The sequence below is a fragment of the Panicum virgatum genome, chromosome 2K (genome assembly GCF_016808335.1).
Source record: "Panicum virgatum strain AP13 chromosome 2K, P.virgatum_v5, whole genome shotgun sequence".
Taxonomy (NCBI): Eukaryota; Viridiplantae; Streptophyta; class Magnoliopsida; order Poales; family Poaceae; genus Panicum; species Panicum virgatum.
Genome location: NC_053137.1, coordinates 5,954,224 through 5,974,054, shown reverse-complemented (window position 1 = coordinate 5,974,054; position 19,831 = coordinate 5,954,224). Strand labels below are relative to the sequence as shown.

The 19,831-nt window shown below is 49.3% G+C and overlaps 2 protein-coding genes across 2 annotated transcripts; both read left to right on the top strand.

Moving 5' to 3' along the window:
• Positions 1-9,977: 9,977 nt before the first annotated feature.
• LOC120663419 (FCS-Like Zinc finger 8-like) lies at positions 9,978-12,880 on the top strand. Its single transcript, XM_039942229.1, has 2 exons — positions 9,978-11,284; positions 12,344-12,880. Exons 1-2 carry the CDS (start codon positions 10,593-10,595, stop codon positions 12,444-12,446), a joined length of 795 nt encoding a protein of 264 aa, XP_039798163.1. The 5' UTR covers positions 9,978-10,592; the 3' UTR covers positions 12,447-12,880.
• Positions 12,881-14,256: 1,376 nt separating this feature from the next.
• Positions 14,257-16,307, top strand: LOC120663409 (protein ANTAGONIST OF LIKE HETEROCHROMATIN PROTEIN 1-like). Its single transcript, XM_039942218.1, has 2 exons — positions 14,257-14,480; positions 14,948-16,307. Exons 1-2 carry the CDS (start codon positions 14,303-14,305, stop codon positions 16,000-16,002), a joined length of 1,233 nt encoding a protein of 410 aa, XP_039798152.1. The 5' UTR covers positions 14,257-14,302; the 3' UTR covers positions 16,003-16,307.
• Positions 16,308-19,831: the final 3,524 nt, after the last annotated feature.

The window sequence follows — 19,831 nt, the reverse complement described above, 5'->3', positions numbered from 1 at the left end:
ATGTTACTTGATGGATAGTGCCTGGGTCGGCACTAACCCTATGGATTAGCCGTGTTGATGGGCCGGCACGGCACGACTAACTCTTAGTCGTGTCGTGTCTGGGTCAACGCCCAGGCACGAAGTGCCGACACGGCACGGCACGACTAATTAGTCGTGCCTAATCGTGTCGTGTTACATAGGGTTAGGGTCGGGTCGTGCGTGCCGGCCCATTTGGCCATCTATACTTGTATTACCTTTGGATATCCGTGCGTGAGAGGGGGAGCCGCCTCGGGCTCTGAGCGAGACTATCGCTCTGCGGCGCGATTGGCTCCTCATTTTGTGGCACAGTTCCCCGATTAAAAAAAATTATGAGCCGGCTTAAAAGTCACCCGTTGGAGCTGCCCTAACATAATTCAGACCTCAGCAAACATGGACAAACCACAAATGATGTGATAAGATTGAAGATAGTTAGAAGGTTGTACAGCAGCATAATTTTGAACAATAATTTGTGTCACTGGACATATGCATAACCCATATTACATCTATCTCTTAGTCTTGACTCTTGACGTTCTTAATTGGTCCATTAAAATAAAGTTCTTCTGCTCACAGCATCAACCAAGGCATATTCCCGGCATAGTGGCATACAACAACAACGCGACATCACTGAAATGATCATCTCGTAAAGCAATCCACAAACCCTCTAGCCAAATTACTGATCTAGTGAATGTAACCCATAGCTTGATATGCGTCATTACTTTATTCTATACATAATACACATGAGTAAATCAATGTGAACATTACTGATAATGTTGTAAAGAATCTATATAACCTATATAGATGCACCCCACTAAGAGTCATTAACTCTATTTCTCTCAACATGCAAGGCCATGTTTGGTTACAAGTCACATCACAATTTCACAAAAAGACGAATGTCCGCATGGAGTACTAAATGAAGTCTATTTGCAAAACTTTTTCAGGGATGAGTGTAATTTTTCGAGACGAATCTAATAACTCAAGTTCCGTCTTGATTAGCTACAGTGATGCTACAGTGACCGTGCTCAACTATTCACTGGTCGTACGGTCAAAAGCCTCATTAGTTAGAGTAACTGCTACAGTACCATAGTTGTGAAATTAATTTTGTAATTAGACTTTATTTAATACCTTTAATTGGTGGTCAAAGTACCAAAAAGTTTTCATCAAAACTTTTTCACCTGTAAACCAAACCAAACACGGCCCAAGCTATCCACATCATATAGGAATCCACTGCATACGCCACATCACCATCCACTAAGACTATCTATTTATTTCTTACATAGATTTTATGTGACTAATATCATCCATGTGTGCAACTTATTAGTGTTTACGAGTACCACACTATAAATTTCTACACTGAGGATCAATTATTTAAGAGCCATTCTCAACAAAATAAATATGTTTTCAAATATAATGTCATTATCAAAATAATTTTACCATTCAATCACCTTAGTATTTCTATTTTCAAATTTCAACTTAAAATTCTGTTTAAAAAATTTCCGCAGCAACGCGCGGAGTATCACCTAGTTAATGGAATTTATGAGTACTTGGCAATCATACTGGGTGTTATTCGTACGTATATGTTTGTTTAACCAGTTTTTTCATGTCAATTTCATATGAGCTCATGGTCCCCTTATTGATCATGTTTCCTTTCAGTGAGGTTGTTAGAGGAGGCAGCAGGGGCTATCATTAATCAAACAAAAGGGATTGTGATTAGGTGGCTCTCAGATTGGAGCGATGAGTACATGCCAATTCCCAAGTGTGAAGATGATGACATCTTCCTCAGTTTCTCCTTTTCTAAAAAACATGGTTGTTTCGGTTTTATGTGCATGGCTTTTGAAACGGTCCCTTCCATTCTGTGTGCGCCGGCCAAATGCATCATTGCTCATGAATCATTGTTGTACCAGTTATATATATTTTAGATGGGCCATTAGTGCTCTAAATTTCTCCAAAACAATAATAATCAAGAGTTTGGCCGTCCGATTATTAATATTGAAAAGTGTCGCTACTTCATTATGTTCCCTTAGGTTAGATACTTAGACGACATGTGTGTTTGCTCTGGATGTAGAGAAATTAAAATAAACTTTCGAAACTTTTAGAGAGTGACACTTGACACACCACTGCGTAGTTGTTCATGTACAGTATTTTATCATAGCGATTAATTTGGATACTGCTCCATGGTACAACTAGTTTACTAATTACTACACACATATTGCTGAGATTTCCTTCAAATCGACATCAAAGCAGACAAGTGGCAAATGAAGAAATAATGCGCATAATGGAAATTGCAAAGCTACATCAAATTGGGTAGTACAAGATAAGACGATCGTCGACTTAATTGAGGACCTTCGCTGTCATGGTTGAAAGGTGGCGAAAATATAATTATGGGCTTATTTGCACTGTCGCAATCCAAATACATTTTATTCTAGTTGTTCTTAGATGACACCCCAACCTAGACCGCGTATTTTGTCTCGCCTGCATGTGCATGTCACCATTAGACTGGTTCAAAGGTACTATGTGGCTAGAGATGCGTCAGCAAATAAACAAAACGAAATTAAGATCAAGGAGTAACAAATTTGAAACCTAGCTAGTAAATTTTGCAGGAAGCATGCAGTGTATATATATGACTCCTCCAAATTACCTGTCGAAATCCTCCATTTCAAGGTCTATGATGTTGATCCCGTTGTCCACTAGCTCCATTAGACTTGTTCTCACCCACATGGATGACCAAGAACCTACATGGATCAATCCATTATGTGGGCCTTTGCCCTGGAGAACTGTAGGCCCTAGCTAATAGCCTAATCCATCATCCATACCCCGTGTATTATTTGCTGCGCAGTTGTCACCTCACTGGATTCATGGCCTTGCTCCGTCCACGTCGTGTGGTGTATCAGGCATGGTGCCTGTGCTTCCTTCCTTGGGTCATGTCCTTCGGATTGCTGCAAAGCAAAGCCTCATGGCATGAACACAAACACAAAAGAGGGGGGCAAAAAAAAAAAAAACAGCCATTTCCTAACACAAATTAATTAGCAGAGTAGTCTGCAGTAAACAAATCAATTGTTGAGCTTCTTATCCCCTTTGGCTCCCGCTAACTTTCTCAACCCAAATAAAAAAAACAAAATAAACCTCACTAAATTGATTAAATTTTGTGAAGAGAAAATATTGTTCATTCATTCCATTATTGGGTAATGGATAGAGATACTAGTTTATTTAACAATAATTTCTCATCGAATTATATGGCCTTGAGAAAGGTCCTGTCATGGCGCATGGGTCGCTGCAAAGCGAAACCGGACATTTATGCGGCGATCCAATAATGGAGCCCTAAATATTCCAGAGCTCCAGTACAGGGAGCAGCAGTGAGCGAGCTGAGGTCGATCACGGGGGAGAGATCATGGCCGGATGGCCGGCGCCGACGCGTCAAATCGCCCCCTTCTTCTCCATCAAAAGTTGCGTCCAGCCGCGGCCGCCGCTTTTGCCGGGGGAGACCGGTCGACGGCGTCGCGGGTGGAGCCACGACCGGCCGTGGCCTCCCTCTTTTCGTGGCCGCCATGGACGATGAAGCAGGGAGCTGCTTTCTTCGCTTGCTTTTGCAGCTCTCATCAGACTGTCAGACAGATGCTGCTGGCAGCATAAAAACCCCATGCTAGAGTCGTCAGAAATTCTAGCAGAAGCGTAGTGTATCGAGCATGCTGCCATAAAAGTTAAGAAAAATTGAGCTCAAACAACACTTAAAACAAGAAACAAAAGAAAGAAGGATATATAATTTCAAGGATTATTTGGACAAGCATTACTCACCGCTATAATTTTCTTACTTTTTTTATCTCTTTGTATAAGTTATTAGTTAAGCTTAAGTTTGTTGTATTATAGATGCTAACATGCTCCATGTTATCGTTAATTATTTCTTTTGAAATCTTTACGACTCTTTGGGTTTTGAAGGTTCCAAGCACGGGAGTACGCGCTCCTTTCTTTTGTATCAATGTTAAACGTCTATCAGATCCGTTTCTCAAAGGTGTTCATAGGAGTAAGATTGCATGTATTTGTAAGATTAGTGTGCGTGTATTTTAAGAAAAAATTGGGGGAAAAATTTAAAAATAGGAACCGGTAATATACCACATTTGGTACCGTACCTCGATGTGACCTTAGCTTGCTTGCAGAAACCCCCTCCCGCTCGATAGATGCAAACTACAGTATCAATGATACACTGGCCCCACCAAAGAGATGGCCCGCAGGTAGGGAGTATGGTAAAGCAAAGATGGAAAAGGAGTGTGTACATGGTGATGTGCTGAAGCTGTGGGCACAGGTTCTATTCTGCCTCTACTTGCACTCCATCCATCCACGTCCTCGTAAATTGACCGGAGCTTTCGTTCCATGTAATCGCTGAGAAGTGACAAGAGGCCATTTTGCAATAGAGCCTGCGGAGAAGTATGATATTTCCATTTCTTTTTTTTAGGGTCACCAGGTGGGGGGAGCGTCCCCCACCTGAATTTTCATTGAAATGCTTTTTGGAAGCCAAAACAGCTATTACAGAGTAGTTTAAGCATTGTTAGGAAAAAATGTGGGGAGAGGACTACAGTTATCATTTACATATTGGAGAACACAGCATACCAGGCATCACACACAATGTAGTCTTCCCTCTTCTATCTATAGCTCCAATCACGGGCTTCACTTCTGCAGGCGTCCCAGAGTCATGTGAGGGTGGGAGGCTGTTGAAGATCACATCATTCCTATGCTTCCAAATATTCCAGCAGATTAGAAGAACGAAGCTATCATAATGCTTTGACGGAATCGAAGTCGGGCGCGGCAGTGCCCACAGCTTCAGAACATCACCATGTGCAGTGTTCATGCCCAGCGCTTGCCAAGCCTGTTTGGCGAAGGGGCAGGAGAGGATCAAGATGCTGGCAATCTTCGTCTTCAACACCACAAATCTCGTAGGCGGCATCTTTCAGCAGGTTTTTCGCCCGCAGGTTTGCGCGGCAGTGGCAGCGCCAGTAGCCACGCGAAGAATTGCACCCGCAGCGGGGCACGATTTCGCCAAACAAATTTTGCAAAGTCACACTAGTTAGCTCCGGTAGCTTGCATAGAGAGTCGGTAGATTGGACCAGCACGCATCCCGCAGTCCTCGCCGGAGAGTGGCGAGGTTCGCCTGTCGGCAGCCGCACTCAGCTGCACATACCGCAGGACATCCCTTAGAGCGGCGAGCTCCTCTCGTGCTCCAGTCGTGAGCCGGGGGACCAGGCAGTGCTCGATCCTGTCTCCCAGCACGCTCGCCACGGAGACATCAGCAGTGGAGGCATGGGAGAAGAGGAGAGGGAACTGCTCTGCCAGGCGCCCAATCGGAAGCCATCTATCGCTCCAGAAGCTTGTGGCCGCACCGTCCCCAACAACGCTAGCCGTGACAGCCCGGTACATCGGAAGAAATTATGCCAGATCATGCCAGTGCGCGCCCGCACGCTCGCCGCGCATCAAGACAATGTCAATCCTGCCGCGGACCCAGGCAGAGTCCCCAGGGTTGTGCAGGCGATGGAGTAGCTTCAGGAGGAGGCACTTGTTCTGCATGGCTTGGTCTTTTATCCCCAATTCTCCCCGCTTCTTTGGTTGGCAAGCCAGCTCCCAGGAGACCAGGCACTGCGCGTGTAGGATCAAGAACACCGACTAGAGGGGGGTGAATAGGCGGTTTAAAATCTAAAGCCAACAACACTAGAGAAATTTAATTAGTAACAAAGGAAAGCCCTATGTCAAGCTATTACTATCTCTAGATGGGTTTGCAGCCTAGGGTGACAAAATGCAAAACAAGCTCTAGTAAAGTAGATTGCTCAAAGTAAAACAAGAATTAAAGTGAGCAAGAGAAGTAACCAAGCTTGACACAAGAGTTTATCCCGTGGTGTCGATGACTTGCCGGTCACCCCTAATCCATGTTGAGGTGGATTTCAAGAATCAACCACTCCTCTATCAAGAACCTCTTGATCTTGAGCCGGCTTGAATCAAGGAACCGCTCCACACCTCGATTCCACTAGATTGCTCTTCACCACTCCGGTGAGGTGAGCACAAGACCTCTCACAACCGAAATCGGGGCTCCTCAACAATCTCCTTGGAGGAGCTCCACGAAATTCTCTTCTCCAAGCCGTCTAGGGAACGGCAACTCCCAAGAGTAACAAGTTGATGACGCTTGCTTGAAGTTTCCCTAATGCCACAAAGCTCAAACTCTTAATGCAATGCACTAGGAAGCTCTCACACTCTCAAGAATGCAATCTCTAAGCAAGTGTGTGTGAGAGAGGGATGTCTTAGCTCTAAGATGTCAAGTATGCAGTCCAAATGGCCAAGGGAGCCTCCCAAAGGCCGGGCAATGGGTATATATAGACATCCCTCCAAAAACTAGCCGTTACACTCTTTTCTGCGAAATCGCGGACCGTCCGCATTTCAAAAACCGGACTGTCCGCCGTTAAAAACCAGTGAGTCAGAGTGCATTTAATGCGTGTCAGAACTAGCCGTTAAGCCCTGGCGGACCGTCCGCACCCCAGGGGCGGACCGTCCGCAGTTATGCGTTCCACACCACCAGAGACCAACAACGTCTCTGGAACAACTTTGAAGTTAGCCTACGGACTGTCCGCACCTCATGAGCGGACCGTCCGCAGTTCACTTTTCAGCCCAAACTAGAGAAACAACCTCTCTGGTACAAAACTGAGATTAGCCAGCGGACCGTCTGCGCCCCATGGGCGGACTGTCCGCCGTTCAACTTTGAAGCCCACCAGAGAGACACCCCTTCTGGTACAAGTTCTGAATAAAAGTGGCGGACCGTCCGCCCTCTTGGGCCGGACTGTCCACCAACCCACCAAAGCCTCTGCAAGCTCTCTGGAACGGGATCGGACTGTCCGCCCCTCGGGTGCGGACTGTCCGCCGTTACACAGTCAGCTCTCAAACTTAGTCTTTTTTTAAATCTTTTCAAAACGTTGTTAGCCCTCATGCATGCAACTAGACATTTTGAGCAAAATGGCACTAGAGACCCGTCAAGCATGAGTATACAACCCCTCTTGATAGTACGGCTATCTATCCAACAAATCCGGTCACTTTTCATCTATTAAACGTCTTGTGACCGGTAAAACGCAAAAGCCCTATTTTATACCTTTGCCTTGAGCCCGAACTTTGCTCATCATCTCCAAAACTCCATATGTTCACAACCAAATCTCTTTCATCCGTGGATCAACCTATACTCATTATCTCAAATGAAATCGTTAATCCACAGACCGTTGTCATTAATTACCAAAACTCGAATTAGGGGCCTAGATGCTTTCAGCGCGCCTGAGACATGTTCCTCACTTGACCACAGAAAAGGTCGACGCCTGCGATCCAGCGCGTCCAGGGTGCCTTGCGGGAGGAGGAGAGATGACATTGCATAGATAAGTTGGCTGTCTAGCACACTGTTGACCAATATTGCACGGCCCATCGGGTTCAGCAGGGTGCTCTGCCAACCAGCCAAGTACCTATCTGCCTTGCTCATCAGTGGAGCGAATGCATTGAGTCGAAGCTTGTCGCAGGACAGAGGCAAGCCAAGGTAGGTTTGGGGGAAGCTGCCGACCTGAAAGGCAAGGACCCCGGCCAGTACAGCAACCTCACCTTGGGGGATATGCATGGGAACAATTGTGCTTTTGTTGTAGTTGATCTTGAGTCCAGTAGCGGCCGAGAAAGCATCCAGGACCTCCTTCAGCTGCCGCACGCTTGCAGGGTCAGACTGCAGCACCACAAGAGTGTCATCAGTGTATTGCAACACCGGGCATGGGAGATTATCATCCGCCGGGTGCCTGATCCCTGCATTCTGTTTGACCATTTGCTGCAGATCGTCAGCCACAATCAGGAACAAGTATGGGGAGAGAGGATCCCCCTGGCGGACGCCTCTTTTGCAGGAGAACAAGGGGCCCGGCGTGCCATTGACTAGCACCGCCGACTTGGACGAGGAGAGCAGGGTCGCGATCCAACTACACCAGCGCTGCGGGAAACTGCGTGTCACCATGATCCGCTGCAAGCTGTCCCAGTTAACAGAGTTGAACGCCTTGGCAAAGTCAAGTTTCAGAACCAGCGTAGGCAGCTTCTGTTTGTTGCAGCATTGGACCAATTCCATGGCATATATGAAGTTCTCTGAGATCGACCGCCCTTTGATGAAACCGGTCTGGTCAACATCAATGATCTTTGGGATTTCAGCCTACAATCTCGTTGTTAGCATCTTCGCCACGATCTTCAGTGAGCAGTTCTATAGGCATATTGGGCGGAAATCCCCTGCTTTGGTTGCAGCACAGTGCTTGGGGATCATGACCATGAAGGCGCGGTTCAGCCGCTCGAGCTCAGCCTCACCCCAGTGGAAGGCATGTGCAAGCTCCATAACTAAACTAGCAACAGTATCCCAGGCTGCAAGATAGAAGCTGGGGCCGAAGCCGTCCGGGCCAGGTGAGTTGTTCCTGTTCATTGCCCGCACAGCCACTCGCGCCTCTGCTTTGGTGAAGCGCGCAACGAGGGGCTCGCCGTTGACAGTGGCAGCCGCCGCATAAAGACTGTCCAGGGAGAAAGCCCAGGCGGCAGCATGCTCCTCACCGAGCAAGTTCCGGAGATGTGCTGTCAGTGCCGCCGTCTTCGCTTCATGGGACGTGACCATGGCCTCATCCACCTCCAGCGCCCCGGCGCAAGCGCTGGCTGGCGTGCGCATGGAAAAACTGGGTGTTGGAGTCGCCTTCCCGTATAGCTCGCCACTTGCCGCGCTGCTTCCAATAAGCAGCATGTTCGCGTAGGGAGGCGGCGAGCTTCTCCTGACATTCAAGTCGCAGCAGCTGTTCCCCTGCGGAGAGGACGCGGGTTTCTTCAAGCACATCAAACAAATAGATGACGAACTTGCAATTTTGGTGGAGAGAGGGTGGTGCATGCTTACTCCGCGCCCAAACCTTGGACGCGCTCCGTACTGCTTTTCAGCGCACCTGCCATGGCGCCTGCCGCATTACCATGCAGGTGCCCGTGCCAGGCCGGGAGGATCGAGGGCAGGAAGTCACGGTCCTTGAGCCATCCATTTTCGAAGCGGAAGAGGTTGGGCTTGGGGATGGAGGTGCTGACCGTGAGGAGGATTGGTGTGTGATCAGAAGTGGGTTTGGGGAGGGAGGTGAGCGAGGAGTTCGGAAAAACCAGGCTCATGGAGTTGTTGTAGAACACGCGGTCCAGACGCGCCAGGGTGGGGGTAGCCCGGTGGTTGGACCAGGTGAAGAGGCGGTCAAGGAGCGGGATGTCAATCAGGCCAAGATCGCTAATTGCATCGTTAAAGGCTTGAGTTACGGACACAGTACAAATGTTTCCTCATTTTTGATTGAGTAGTGCGCGACGTCGTCATGATACATTTAGAATAGACCAGGTGTCATGTACAATAATTTTCTTTTAGGTATTCACGCAATAAAATATGGAAGAGATATACCCCAAATGATATATATTATTATAAAAAAATTGTGATGGTCGAAATGCTTAGAAGTTGATGGAATTGTAAGAACTAGAAGAGCATTGAGGCGCCCACAAATAGCCTAGTGGATGTTAGTCTTGACTCGTGAGGCCAATACTGGTGTCAAGGTTATAAAAACATTATTAAACATCATTTAATTAATCAAGATTAAACGCTAAACTGAGACCTAACATCTATGTTTAACCTTTCTAGGCGCTAGTCAATAGGCTACCGCCTTCTTGAACATATGTTGGTGCTAGGATCATTGGATTGCCTGGAAGATAGGGAAGAAATCAAGAATAGAAGACGATGATACACCTCAGATCTGATACAGCAAACCCTAAACTACCACGGTCCTCTAGGCCACAGTTTCACTAGACCTAGGAGGAAGTGATCACTACATTCATGAAAAATGTGTAATTAAGTTGCTGGGCATGGATGCAAATAAAGAATGTGTGGATGGCCTAGTTTTGAGAAGGGCGACTTTAAATAAGGCCCTCGGATCCTGGTGGCGTCCTTCGGGGAGCTGCATAATCTCCTTCTGGTAGCCCGTACGCTTCCATAGGTCCTTGCCTGCACACCATCGTCATCGTCATCACTGCCCACACCAGAGTGTGACACGCCCTTGACTGAACTCCACAACCTTGTTCTGTTCTTCGTTCGCTGAAGCAATCTGATTATTCTGCCCACCAGAAGAAAGAGCAGAGTTGCTGTATACTAGCTGGATCATTTGGGGATCAATCTTCTCGCACCATTCCCACTGGATTTCGTTTCCAGATTTCTGTTCCAAGAATGGCTCTAGGATCCTTGCACTTGATTTTGCTGATTTTGATTGGTTTAGCTGACACCTGGGTGCAGTTTCGCTGTTTCTGATCACTTGTTTGGTCTTGTTTCCCCTTTCCCTGAGTGACTTGAGTCCCTATTCTTCTGTCACCATTCTCCAATTTCCAAACCATCTCAAATCGCTCAACTGAACAACACCAAGCTGCTTAGCTCTTTCTCCTGTTCTTGTCCACTTCACTTATCTAGGATTGATTCAATCAGTCATCTTGCTACTTTGCACGGATTGGGTTCGGTTAGGCTGGGATTGGACTAGGGGATTGGGTTCTTGACTGGAATGCTGAAGAAGACGACGTCAGGAGTTGCTGCAGCGGCAATGGGGTGTGGTGACCCCGTATCGCCCTCACCTCCCACCACCAAGGTCGCCGATGGCGGCAGGGCGGCCTCTCTGCTTCTCTCCACAAGGTCGCTCCCGGGCCTCTTCTCCCCGGACGCCCCCATGAACCCCACCTCCATGCGCGAGCAATCCAAGAACCTGACTTGCTCTGCCGCGAGGAACGGCGGCACCGGCAGGTCCGGTTCCTCCCACTGCGGCTGCATCGGCAGCCCGGCCGCCGGGCTCGCCGGTGTGCTCGTCGCCGGCGAGGCCGACGACTGGGGCTACCGCAACAGCGGGAGGGTGCTCCTCGGGATGCGGCTCAGGGTGCAGCTGCCGCCGCCGCCCGGTAAGGGGCCCGGCGGCGGCGGCGACCTCCCGGGCTCGCCGATCGAGTTCGGCGTCAAGAACAGGGATGCCCAGCTCGCGCTGCTCTCGCCGGTGCAGCGCTCGCCGCTGTCGTCGGCAGCGGCGAGGCTGGCGCGGAGGAGCGAGGTGGAGGAGCTGGCCGAGGAGGATTACACCTGCGTCATCGCCCGAGGGGCCAATCCCAGGATGACCCACATATTCGAGGACCGCGTCGTCGAGAGCCGCGCCGGCGCCGGAGATGGCGGTGGTGGTGGGTGCAGTAAGGATCCTCTCTTGCTGCATAGGTAAAAAAAAAATCTCTCATTCCTGATGATCTGCACTCTGCACATCAAATTTCATACTTCTTTATATGCTTAATTTACCTGGAATTGCTAAATTTCGGTACCTGCCTTGGTTTGCATGATTTCAGTTATTTGGTCATTCAGATTTCAAGCTGGGTGAATTTAGTATGTTTTTAGTGAGCACTGAAATCATTGTTAGTGGCATTCTCTGACTAGTGGTTTAGGTGACTTAGACTAGTTCCATGGTAACTATTATTCAGAGATAATGGAAATTCTTTTGAAGTAGGATACAAGATAAGATCATGGTCATATTTTATTGCCAACCTACTTAGTCTAAAGCGACGCCTTTGGCCCCATCCGCATTGTTCATGGTCTATCGCCAGCCACTCCAACAACATTTCATTTTCATCTGGCCTGAATGCAACATGATTCCTGCAAATAGTTTAGGCTTCAGCTTGGAGCAAGTAGCTTGTAAAGTATATGCAGCAGGTACCTTGTGAGCCTGTGGCTGTGAGCAACACCAATTGATCCCAGGCAGTCTCAGGATGCAGAAAATGGATTCAACACTGACCCTTTTTTTGTGGTCCATGAACCATGACATTACATTGATATACAGATTGTGGATCTGGGGTCCCCCTATCTTTGTCGGTCATTTGTTGCCGGCCCTGAATTTTTCTCTGAACAGTGACGTTTTTCGTCTCCGGGATCCCTGGTGAGGAGATCTGGAGATGGACCATTGATATTGCCACCACGGTTGTCTGCTAATCATTCAGCCCCTGGATACAATTCGGGTTAATAATTCATATTCCTTTGGACTTTCTCCCAACATAGAGACATAGTTATATTATTAGTAACGGGTGTACAAGGCGTGTTTTGGGGGGTAGTGATGTATAATCACACATTATACCTCTGAACTGGCCCAGAATTATGCTTTTTTACATCGAGTACATGTGCCCTATTACTGCTGCACAACACAATAACCTGTCCTGAAGAATGCTACTTATGACACGGTTTGACGTTGTTACTTGGATTATAACAATCCTTTTACTGATTCATCTTCAGATCTGAGAGAGAATTCTGCATCAGCCAATACCACTATGAAGAGGTGGTCCTCAGCAAAAGCGTCGGCAATTCACCTGATGCATCGATGAAAATGAAGCCCTGAATTTTAGCAGAGCCTGTATGCTGATTGTTGAGTGGCAAATTATTACTCTCATCGTGAGAAATTTTGATCCAAAAGGACGTACGATCTGTTCCTGTGCAGACCAATATTATTCATTTCTGTTTGCAGTTTTTTTTTTAGAATCATAACTTGTGATCATGATGTTGAGCAGTCTCTGCTTGGTACTCGAATGCAGTTATAGATGCAGTCAGATGCTGCAGTGTCTTGCAAAAAAAAAGATGTTGCCGTTAGAAATGGGCCGCAATCTGGAATGGGCCGAGCAGAAGATGAAAACAAATAATGGAGAAGCATCAGAAAAAGAAGCCCACGATAGCAGCAGAGAGAGAATAAGTCAAAAGAAAAACACCAGTCATAAAGCAGTCTATTCATATACGATTGAAAATAACATATAATACCTGACGGTTATTATATAGAAATTCCGTTTTTGTTTATTTTCCTTCTTTTGGTTTTTCTTTATTCGTTTAAGCCTACCGATTAATTGATTATGCAACGAGATGTATAAAGTTGCGCTTTTCAACATTTTAGAAGACTTGATTAAACACCATGTAGAACCTAATTAAAAACTTTTTAGTATACCATTTCAACCTTGTTCACTCTAAGATGTTGAACTAGTACAGTTTAGATTTTTAAAAAACTACATTCATGTGCGAACAATAGTCCTTGTTCTTGGCCAATATCCCAACAATAAAGCCCATGGCCTGGAATCTAGATCATCTTGCTCGCTCAATGGATAGTGACCAACAGTGCAGCAGATGCTATGAAAGCTGGAAGTCAATGGTGCTGGTGCATTCAGATGCTTTATACTATATGAAAGTTACGACGACGATGCTATGACAACTGAACTAGGTCACCAACGCGGCCCACGGATCAAATTTGGTTAGATGCATACTATCCATCATTACTGCGATGAGGTCATGACAAACAGGTAATGGCCACTAACATGTCCCAATGCAAAGACCAAATTAGCCTAGATTTGTAGCAAAGTATTACTGTAGATTTGAAGCGATAAATCACAACAATTGGATACATGGTGACCAACACCTCCCTTTGAGCCAAATTTTGCTTAAACATATGTTAGGGGGCAGCAATTCCTGTAGAAAATATGGTGTTTGGTAAGAAATATGACCAGTTTAGAAGGCTTTTACGGCGAGAAGGTGGGGCCTCGACGAGGTTACGCCAATGCAAGTACAGTCACAGCGATGACGCCACAATAGTTAGGAGACATTATAGCTGTGTCGCCATAATAACTTAGTCAGCATGACCAATATGTGCTAGGTATACGCCAAGTACCATTATAGTCATATACCGGCGTAACAGCTTGTTCGCATTCACCCATTCAAATGATGGACTAGCGAGCACTACCAATTAGTAGATGATGCCATGACAGTTGGATCTCACTCAACGACGCGTCCTATAGAATAATAGCATGTTTCGGATGGTTGGGAGCCTACAGCTGGATGCAAAGGTGGCTGGGCTATTTCAGGGTAGCTTCAGCCCAGACGCTAATTTTCCAGCCGAACATGCTATAAGTTGCGTGCTATATACGCAAAATAGCATTCATTATAATTGTTATTACTACATATACAAAAAAATTCTAAAAATAAAAATAACGCGCACATGGGGGATTTTATGTATGTAGTCACTGGCAAGTGGGTCTACATAATCCATGGTCCCACCTGCCAGTCAGTTTGTGATTTGTAAGATTTTCTTTAAGGAAAAAAATCGCTGATTCACCTTGCCAAGTAATCCGGAGCAGGGGCACGATAAAACGAGGCCGGGAGGAGACGAGCGCAGACTGCAGTCGGAGAAAGAAAGGGTGAGAAGAGGGAGGGAGGAAGATGCCGCCGGTGAAGTCCAAGAAGGGGAAGGGGAAGGGGAAGGGGAAGCGCAAGTCCAAGGACTCCAGCAAGCTCAAGGTCGCCAGGACCCGGAGCGCGCCGCCGCCGCTCCCGCCGGAGCTCCGCGGCCTCGACACCGAGTGGTGGTACACGTTCCTCCACAAACACGCCGAGTCAGGTATACATGCGCCGCCCGATTCTCCCCTTCCCCTGTCCCGTACCGGCGCCGTTTCCGAGAATTCTCGTCCATGGTTGCTGCATTCCCCCAAATCTGCGCTGGCGGCCGCTCCGCACGGGCTTCACGGCGGCCGCCGCGGCCTCCTGCTCATCCGGGCATGCCGCTTTCCCCGATGGCCGGGTGTGGGTCCAATCGCTTCAGGGCCATCCGTTTGGGGGCCAGTTGATTCGGCGGGTGGATTTTACTCAATCCTTAGCGGCTTTTGATTTCCATGATTGGAGGCCAATCTGTGTGAATGTGCCAAGATTTGGGGGTAGGCAGCCTTAGTATCGACGAAGAACTGAATCTTTTAGCTTGATTTGGTGCGAAATTGTGAGCTTTTTAATTGTAATGTGATGCTGTTACGATATGAAAGAATCTTGCCTGGCTGTGTGTGTGATTAAGTTTCGATTTGTTCTGCTGGACAGGTCAAGTTATCCCTTCAGATGAGGGGGAAGCATTCAGGCACTTCTTCAGGACTTCGAGGAAGACTTTCGACTACATCTGCTCCATTGTAAGGGAGGATTTGATCTCGAGGCCGCCCTCCGGTCTGATCAACATTGAGGGGAGGCTGCTCAGTGTGGAGAAGCAAGTGGCAATCGCCATGAGGAGGCTGGCATCTGGTGATTCACAGGTGTCGGTTGGAGCTGCTTTTGGTGTGGGGCAGTCTACTGTTTCGCAAGTGACATGGAGGTTTATTGAGTCGATGGAAGAGAGGGCTCAGTATCATCTGACTTGGCCAGGCCAAGAGAGAATTGAGGAGATCAAAGCTACGCTGGAGGCTGTTTATGGCCTGCCGAATTGTTGTGGTGCTGTTGATGCCACCCACATAATCATGACGCTTCCTGCTGTTGAGTCATCTGAAGATTGGTGTGATCCAGCCAAGAACTACAGTATGTTCCTGCAAGGGATTGTTGATGATGAGATGAGGTTTATTGATATTGTTACTGGTTGGCCTGGTAGCATGACATTCTCACGCCTGATGAAATGCTCTGGGTTTTTCAAGCTCTGTGAAGCTGGGAACCGTTTGAATGGCCCTGTTAAAGTTTCAGCAGAGAATGCAGAGATCAGGGAGTACATTGCTGGTGACTCATGTTATCCTCTGCTCCCATGGCTTATGACTCCATATGAAGGGAAAAATCTGTCTGTCCCAATGCTCAACTTTAATGCTCGCCAAAAAGCTGCTGGGCTGCTTGGAACGAACGCACTGACACGGCTGAAGGGATCCTGGAGGATCTTACACAAAGTCATGTGGAGGCCTGATAAGAACAAGTTGCCTAGTATAATTCTTGTTTGCTGCCTGCTTCACAATATACTTATAGACTGCAAAGATGAACTGCTTCCGACTGTTGAACTTCCAAACCATCATGATATTGGCTATAGTGAAGAAAACTGTGAGCAGGTGGATCCTAATGGCAAAGCAATGAGAGAAAACATTACAGCACATCTCCAAAGTTATGAAGCTCCCAAGCTTCTCTGTTGAACTGAACTAAGTTGGTTTGCGCTATTGCTGGGGTAGTGATGGTGCATCTTTGATTCTTTTTCTGTTCTTCCTGTAATTTCCATTATTGTAGTAAGATTTGATGGGTGCAATTCAGTAAAGATTCCCCAGAAACGGCATGATCGATTACTATAGGGTTTAGCTAGTTGGATAAGTATAAGAACTAGCCCTCATGATTGGGTTTATGTTCATCATGATAATGCCAGTCCTCGTGTTGAGTGGCATGATGTTGCATAATGTAAGAAAATTCATGAATGATTTAGTAATTGGTATCTTATTTTCTGAATGATTCGGTATCTTACTATAGGTTCATTACAAGGTCACTGTTTCTATGATAGACTTTTTGTTTCTATGTTGAGACTTTTTGTGTGTTATGTTATTTAATACATCCATGCTGGGCCCACTTGTCGGGGTTCCAACGGCTATGTACGTGCTTCTTTTGGACTATAAAAGGGAGAGCACACGTAAGATTAGGACATCTATCCTCTCACTCCTCGCCCGGACAACGCTTATACATGGAACACAAGCAATACAACACAGAAGTGGACGTAGGGTGTTACGCTCCGGTGGTCCGAACCACTCTAAATCCTCGAGTCTTTCCCTCGTGTTCTTATATGCTGATCAGACAAACTCTTTGTCTACCTCGAGTTACTCACCCTCAGGGTTAGACGGGTGCATTACGTCCTCTCAGGGTTAGGCGGGTGCATTACGCCACCCGACTGGAGTTTACCTCCGATATTTGGCGCGCCAGGTAGGGGGGTTTAGCTAGATTCGTCTGATCTTCCGTTTGGCTCCATTGTTTACATGGTCGAGCACACTGTCCGCGGCGACGACGCGGAAATGAGGGAGGGTGAGACGTCATCAGCGTCGCACGCCTCTGCCACCCCGTGCCAAGGACGATAGTGCCCGTGGCACGGCCACATGAGGCATCAGCGCCCGCTGCGCGTCAGCGCGCCTCCGGGCGACCATCTAGGGCTCCCTCGCAGGCGGCTTCCAGCGGGCCCGCTGGCAGCAGCTTGAGAGTTGCTCTGCAACCCTCCGGCCGCTGCAGCTTCCCCCGATGCCCTGAGGCAGTGGAGGGACGATGTTGACCGTCTCCTCCACTTGGCTCAGGCCGCTCCCGGCTCAGCAAGGACCGGGCCTCGGCCTCCCCCCGGCAACGCGCTGGTGCTCCACCAGCGGCGCCAGGGCGGAGCGTCGGCATCTGTGCACTCCCCCACGGTGAGGAGTGCACGGACCGAAGATCTGCGGGCGGAGCTCAACCGCAGGCGGGCGGGCGAGGACGCCCGCGTCTCCATGGAAAGGGCGCGTGAGCGTCATTTCAACATCGAGGGCTGCAATCTCGACGTCGACTTGGATGCAGCAGCACCCAAATCCCCGGGGAATGCCCGGACACAAGCGGGCACCCCGGTGGCTGGGGTGGGCTGCGCCGCGCTGGCAGATCATCTCCGCACGGTGGACTGGCCATCCAAGTTCCGCCCACACCTGCCGGAGAAGTATGACGGTACGACTAACCCGTCGGAGTTCTTGTAGGTTTACGTCACCACTATCACAGCAGCTGGCAGCAACGACGCCGTCATGGCGAGCTACTTTCATATAGCCTTGACCGGACCAGCCTGCACTTGGCTCATGAACCTCACCCACGGGTCGATTCAGTCCTGGGAAGAGTTCTGTGCGAGGTTCACCGCGAACTTCGCCAGTGCTTACCAGCAGCATAGTGTGGAGGCCCACCTCCATGCAGTGAGGTAGAAACCCGAAGAGACGCTCCGGGCATTTATCTCGCGCTTCACCAAGGTACAGAGCATTATTCCTCGTATCTCCGATGCGTCTATCATTACTGCTTTCCATCATGGGGTACGTGATGAGAAGATGCTCGAGAAGCTGGCGACGCATGAGGTGGAAAGCGTCACCACGCTCTTTTCCCTAGCCGAAGCCCTGTGTAGCCGCTTAGCCTGGTCCTGTACCCTAAGCCTACGCACTTCACCACCCTGCGACAAGTACTCTAGTACCTGAACTGTGCAACTAGAGGTCCGGACCTCATTCTGTGGAAAGGGCTGGCTCCCTAATCCTGGAAGATAGGTCCGGTTGCATGTCTCGTCGAACTGGGTGTGGCAAAGTAGGTCTCATGGGTGCAATGCTTAAATCTGCTCTGAACTGTACGTAGGGCTCGGAGCATCTGCTTTCAGTTGTATGCAGGCCAAGACCGGCTCGGGTGTAGTCAGCCTCAAATAATTGAGCCTACCTACCAGGGGGCCAGGGCGCCCGGGTGTTGCATACGTCAAGCCAGAGCAGAAGACAAGCAGCTAAGTTGAAACTTTATTTACAACTCACATTTCTACAATGTTTTTTCTTACATTAAAAAATCAAAAAACAAAAGGCAACTACTGCTGCGGCGGCCTAGCCGGATCCCTGTTTTCTTGCAGGTTCTCCTCTTCGGCATCCGCAGCCCTCCGCTGGAAGCGAGCAGCAACGATCCCGACGACCTCCTGGACGCTCTCCCGGGCGGCGGTCTCCACATTCGCCACCGGACCCTCGACAACAGGTGCCAAGGAGACGGCCGGGTCGTGGCTCCGGAAGCAAGTCAAAACGTGCTCCACCACAACCCGGCACAACTCGCGGCCCTTGATTTCAAGGCGGGCCCCAAGAGCCTGGTCCAAGCGCCGGAGCCGCTCCGCAGCAGAGTCCAGCACCGGAAGGGCGTCGGTATGCGAAGCCGGCGGCTCGGCCACTTGGATGGGGCTCATTCCAAGTTGCACCAGGGCCAAGCTTGCTTCGCCCGCCCAGTCGGCGATCCTTTGGACCCCCACACGTTGGTCCATTCGCAGCTTCTCCGCCGCTGCATGTGCCTCTTCCGCCTGGCGGGTCTTCTCCTCCAAGCGCGCTTCCTTCTTCAACATCTCCAGGCGGGCGTTGAGTGTCTCGCGGCTTAGCTTGAGGGAATGCTCCATGCGGGTGATGTTGGATTCCCGCCTGGCGAGCGACTTCTTTTCGTCCTCATTGTCCTCCTCAGCAAGTGTCTGCTTGCTGGCAGTCTCCTCTAGCTCCTACCGCCATTTACGCAAGGACTCGGAGGACGCCTCAAGTTCCTTGCCGCGGGCTTCGAGCTCAGACCGCAACCCCGCGAGGCGGGCCTCCTCCTTGGCGATGGCCTTCTCCCGTGGCTTCAGGGTGTTCTCCCGCTTGGCAGCTACAACCTCCCGGTCGAACACCTTCCGGAGGTCCTTTTTGTAGGCCTCGTGGTCGGCGAGCAGCTGAGACCATTCAGAAGCCGCTCGGGAGGCTTCAGCCTTGGTGCGCTTCTCTAAATGGACATGCCAGTCGCCAAGTCACTGGCGCTCAGCTTCAAGGACCTCCCACTCCCACCGGAACGCTGCCTCAGCTTCCTCCACAGATCGATGAAGCTGGAGCAGCACGCAGAGAAAAGGGACCCTGTTCGCTTGCGTGGGGTCTAGAAGGAGTGCCAGGCCACAGATGACCTCCAGCTCCTCCTCCCCAGCGTCCTGGGGGTCGGAGGAGGTCGCACCTTCATCAGGCACCGGATCCATAAGAGCCAGACCCCCAGGAAAGCTCGCTCCAGGGGCCTCGGGTATGGCGCTAGGCGGCGCGGAAGCCGCTGCATCCGCCGCTGCACCGGAAGCCCCTAGAGCCTCGGGAACCGCTGCACTCGTTGCAGCGCCCGACGGTGCTGAGGCCCGGGGCCTCCGCGTCCGCCGACGCACCCGGCACCTCTAGAGCCTCTGGGCAACCGCTCATGGTGTCGCCGCACCCGCAGTCATGACCGGCACCGCTGGGACCTCGGGGATCGCGGCGC

What these genes read in the sequence shown, in the direction of transcription:
- LOC120663419 (XM_039942229.1), top strand. Translation starts at nt 10,593, where the DNA reads ATGCTGAAGAAGACGACGTCAGGAGTTGCTGCAGCGGCAATGGGGTGT. An exon ending in GATCCTCTCTTGCTGCATAG is followed by an intron (nt 11,285 to 12,343) that starts GTAAAAAAAAAA and finishes ATTCATCTTCAG; the next exon opens with ATCTGAGAGAGAATTCTGCA.
- LOC120663409 (XM_039942218.1), top strand. Translation starts at nt 14,303, where the DNA reads ATGCCGCCGGTGAAGTCCAAGAAGGGGAAGGGGAAGGGGAAGGGGAAG. An exon ending in CCACAAACACGCCGAGTCAG is followed by an intron (nt 14,481 to 14,947) that starts GTATACATGCGC and finishes TCTGCTGGACAG; the next exon opens with GTCAAGTTATCCCTTCAGAT.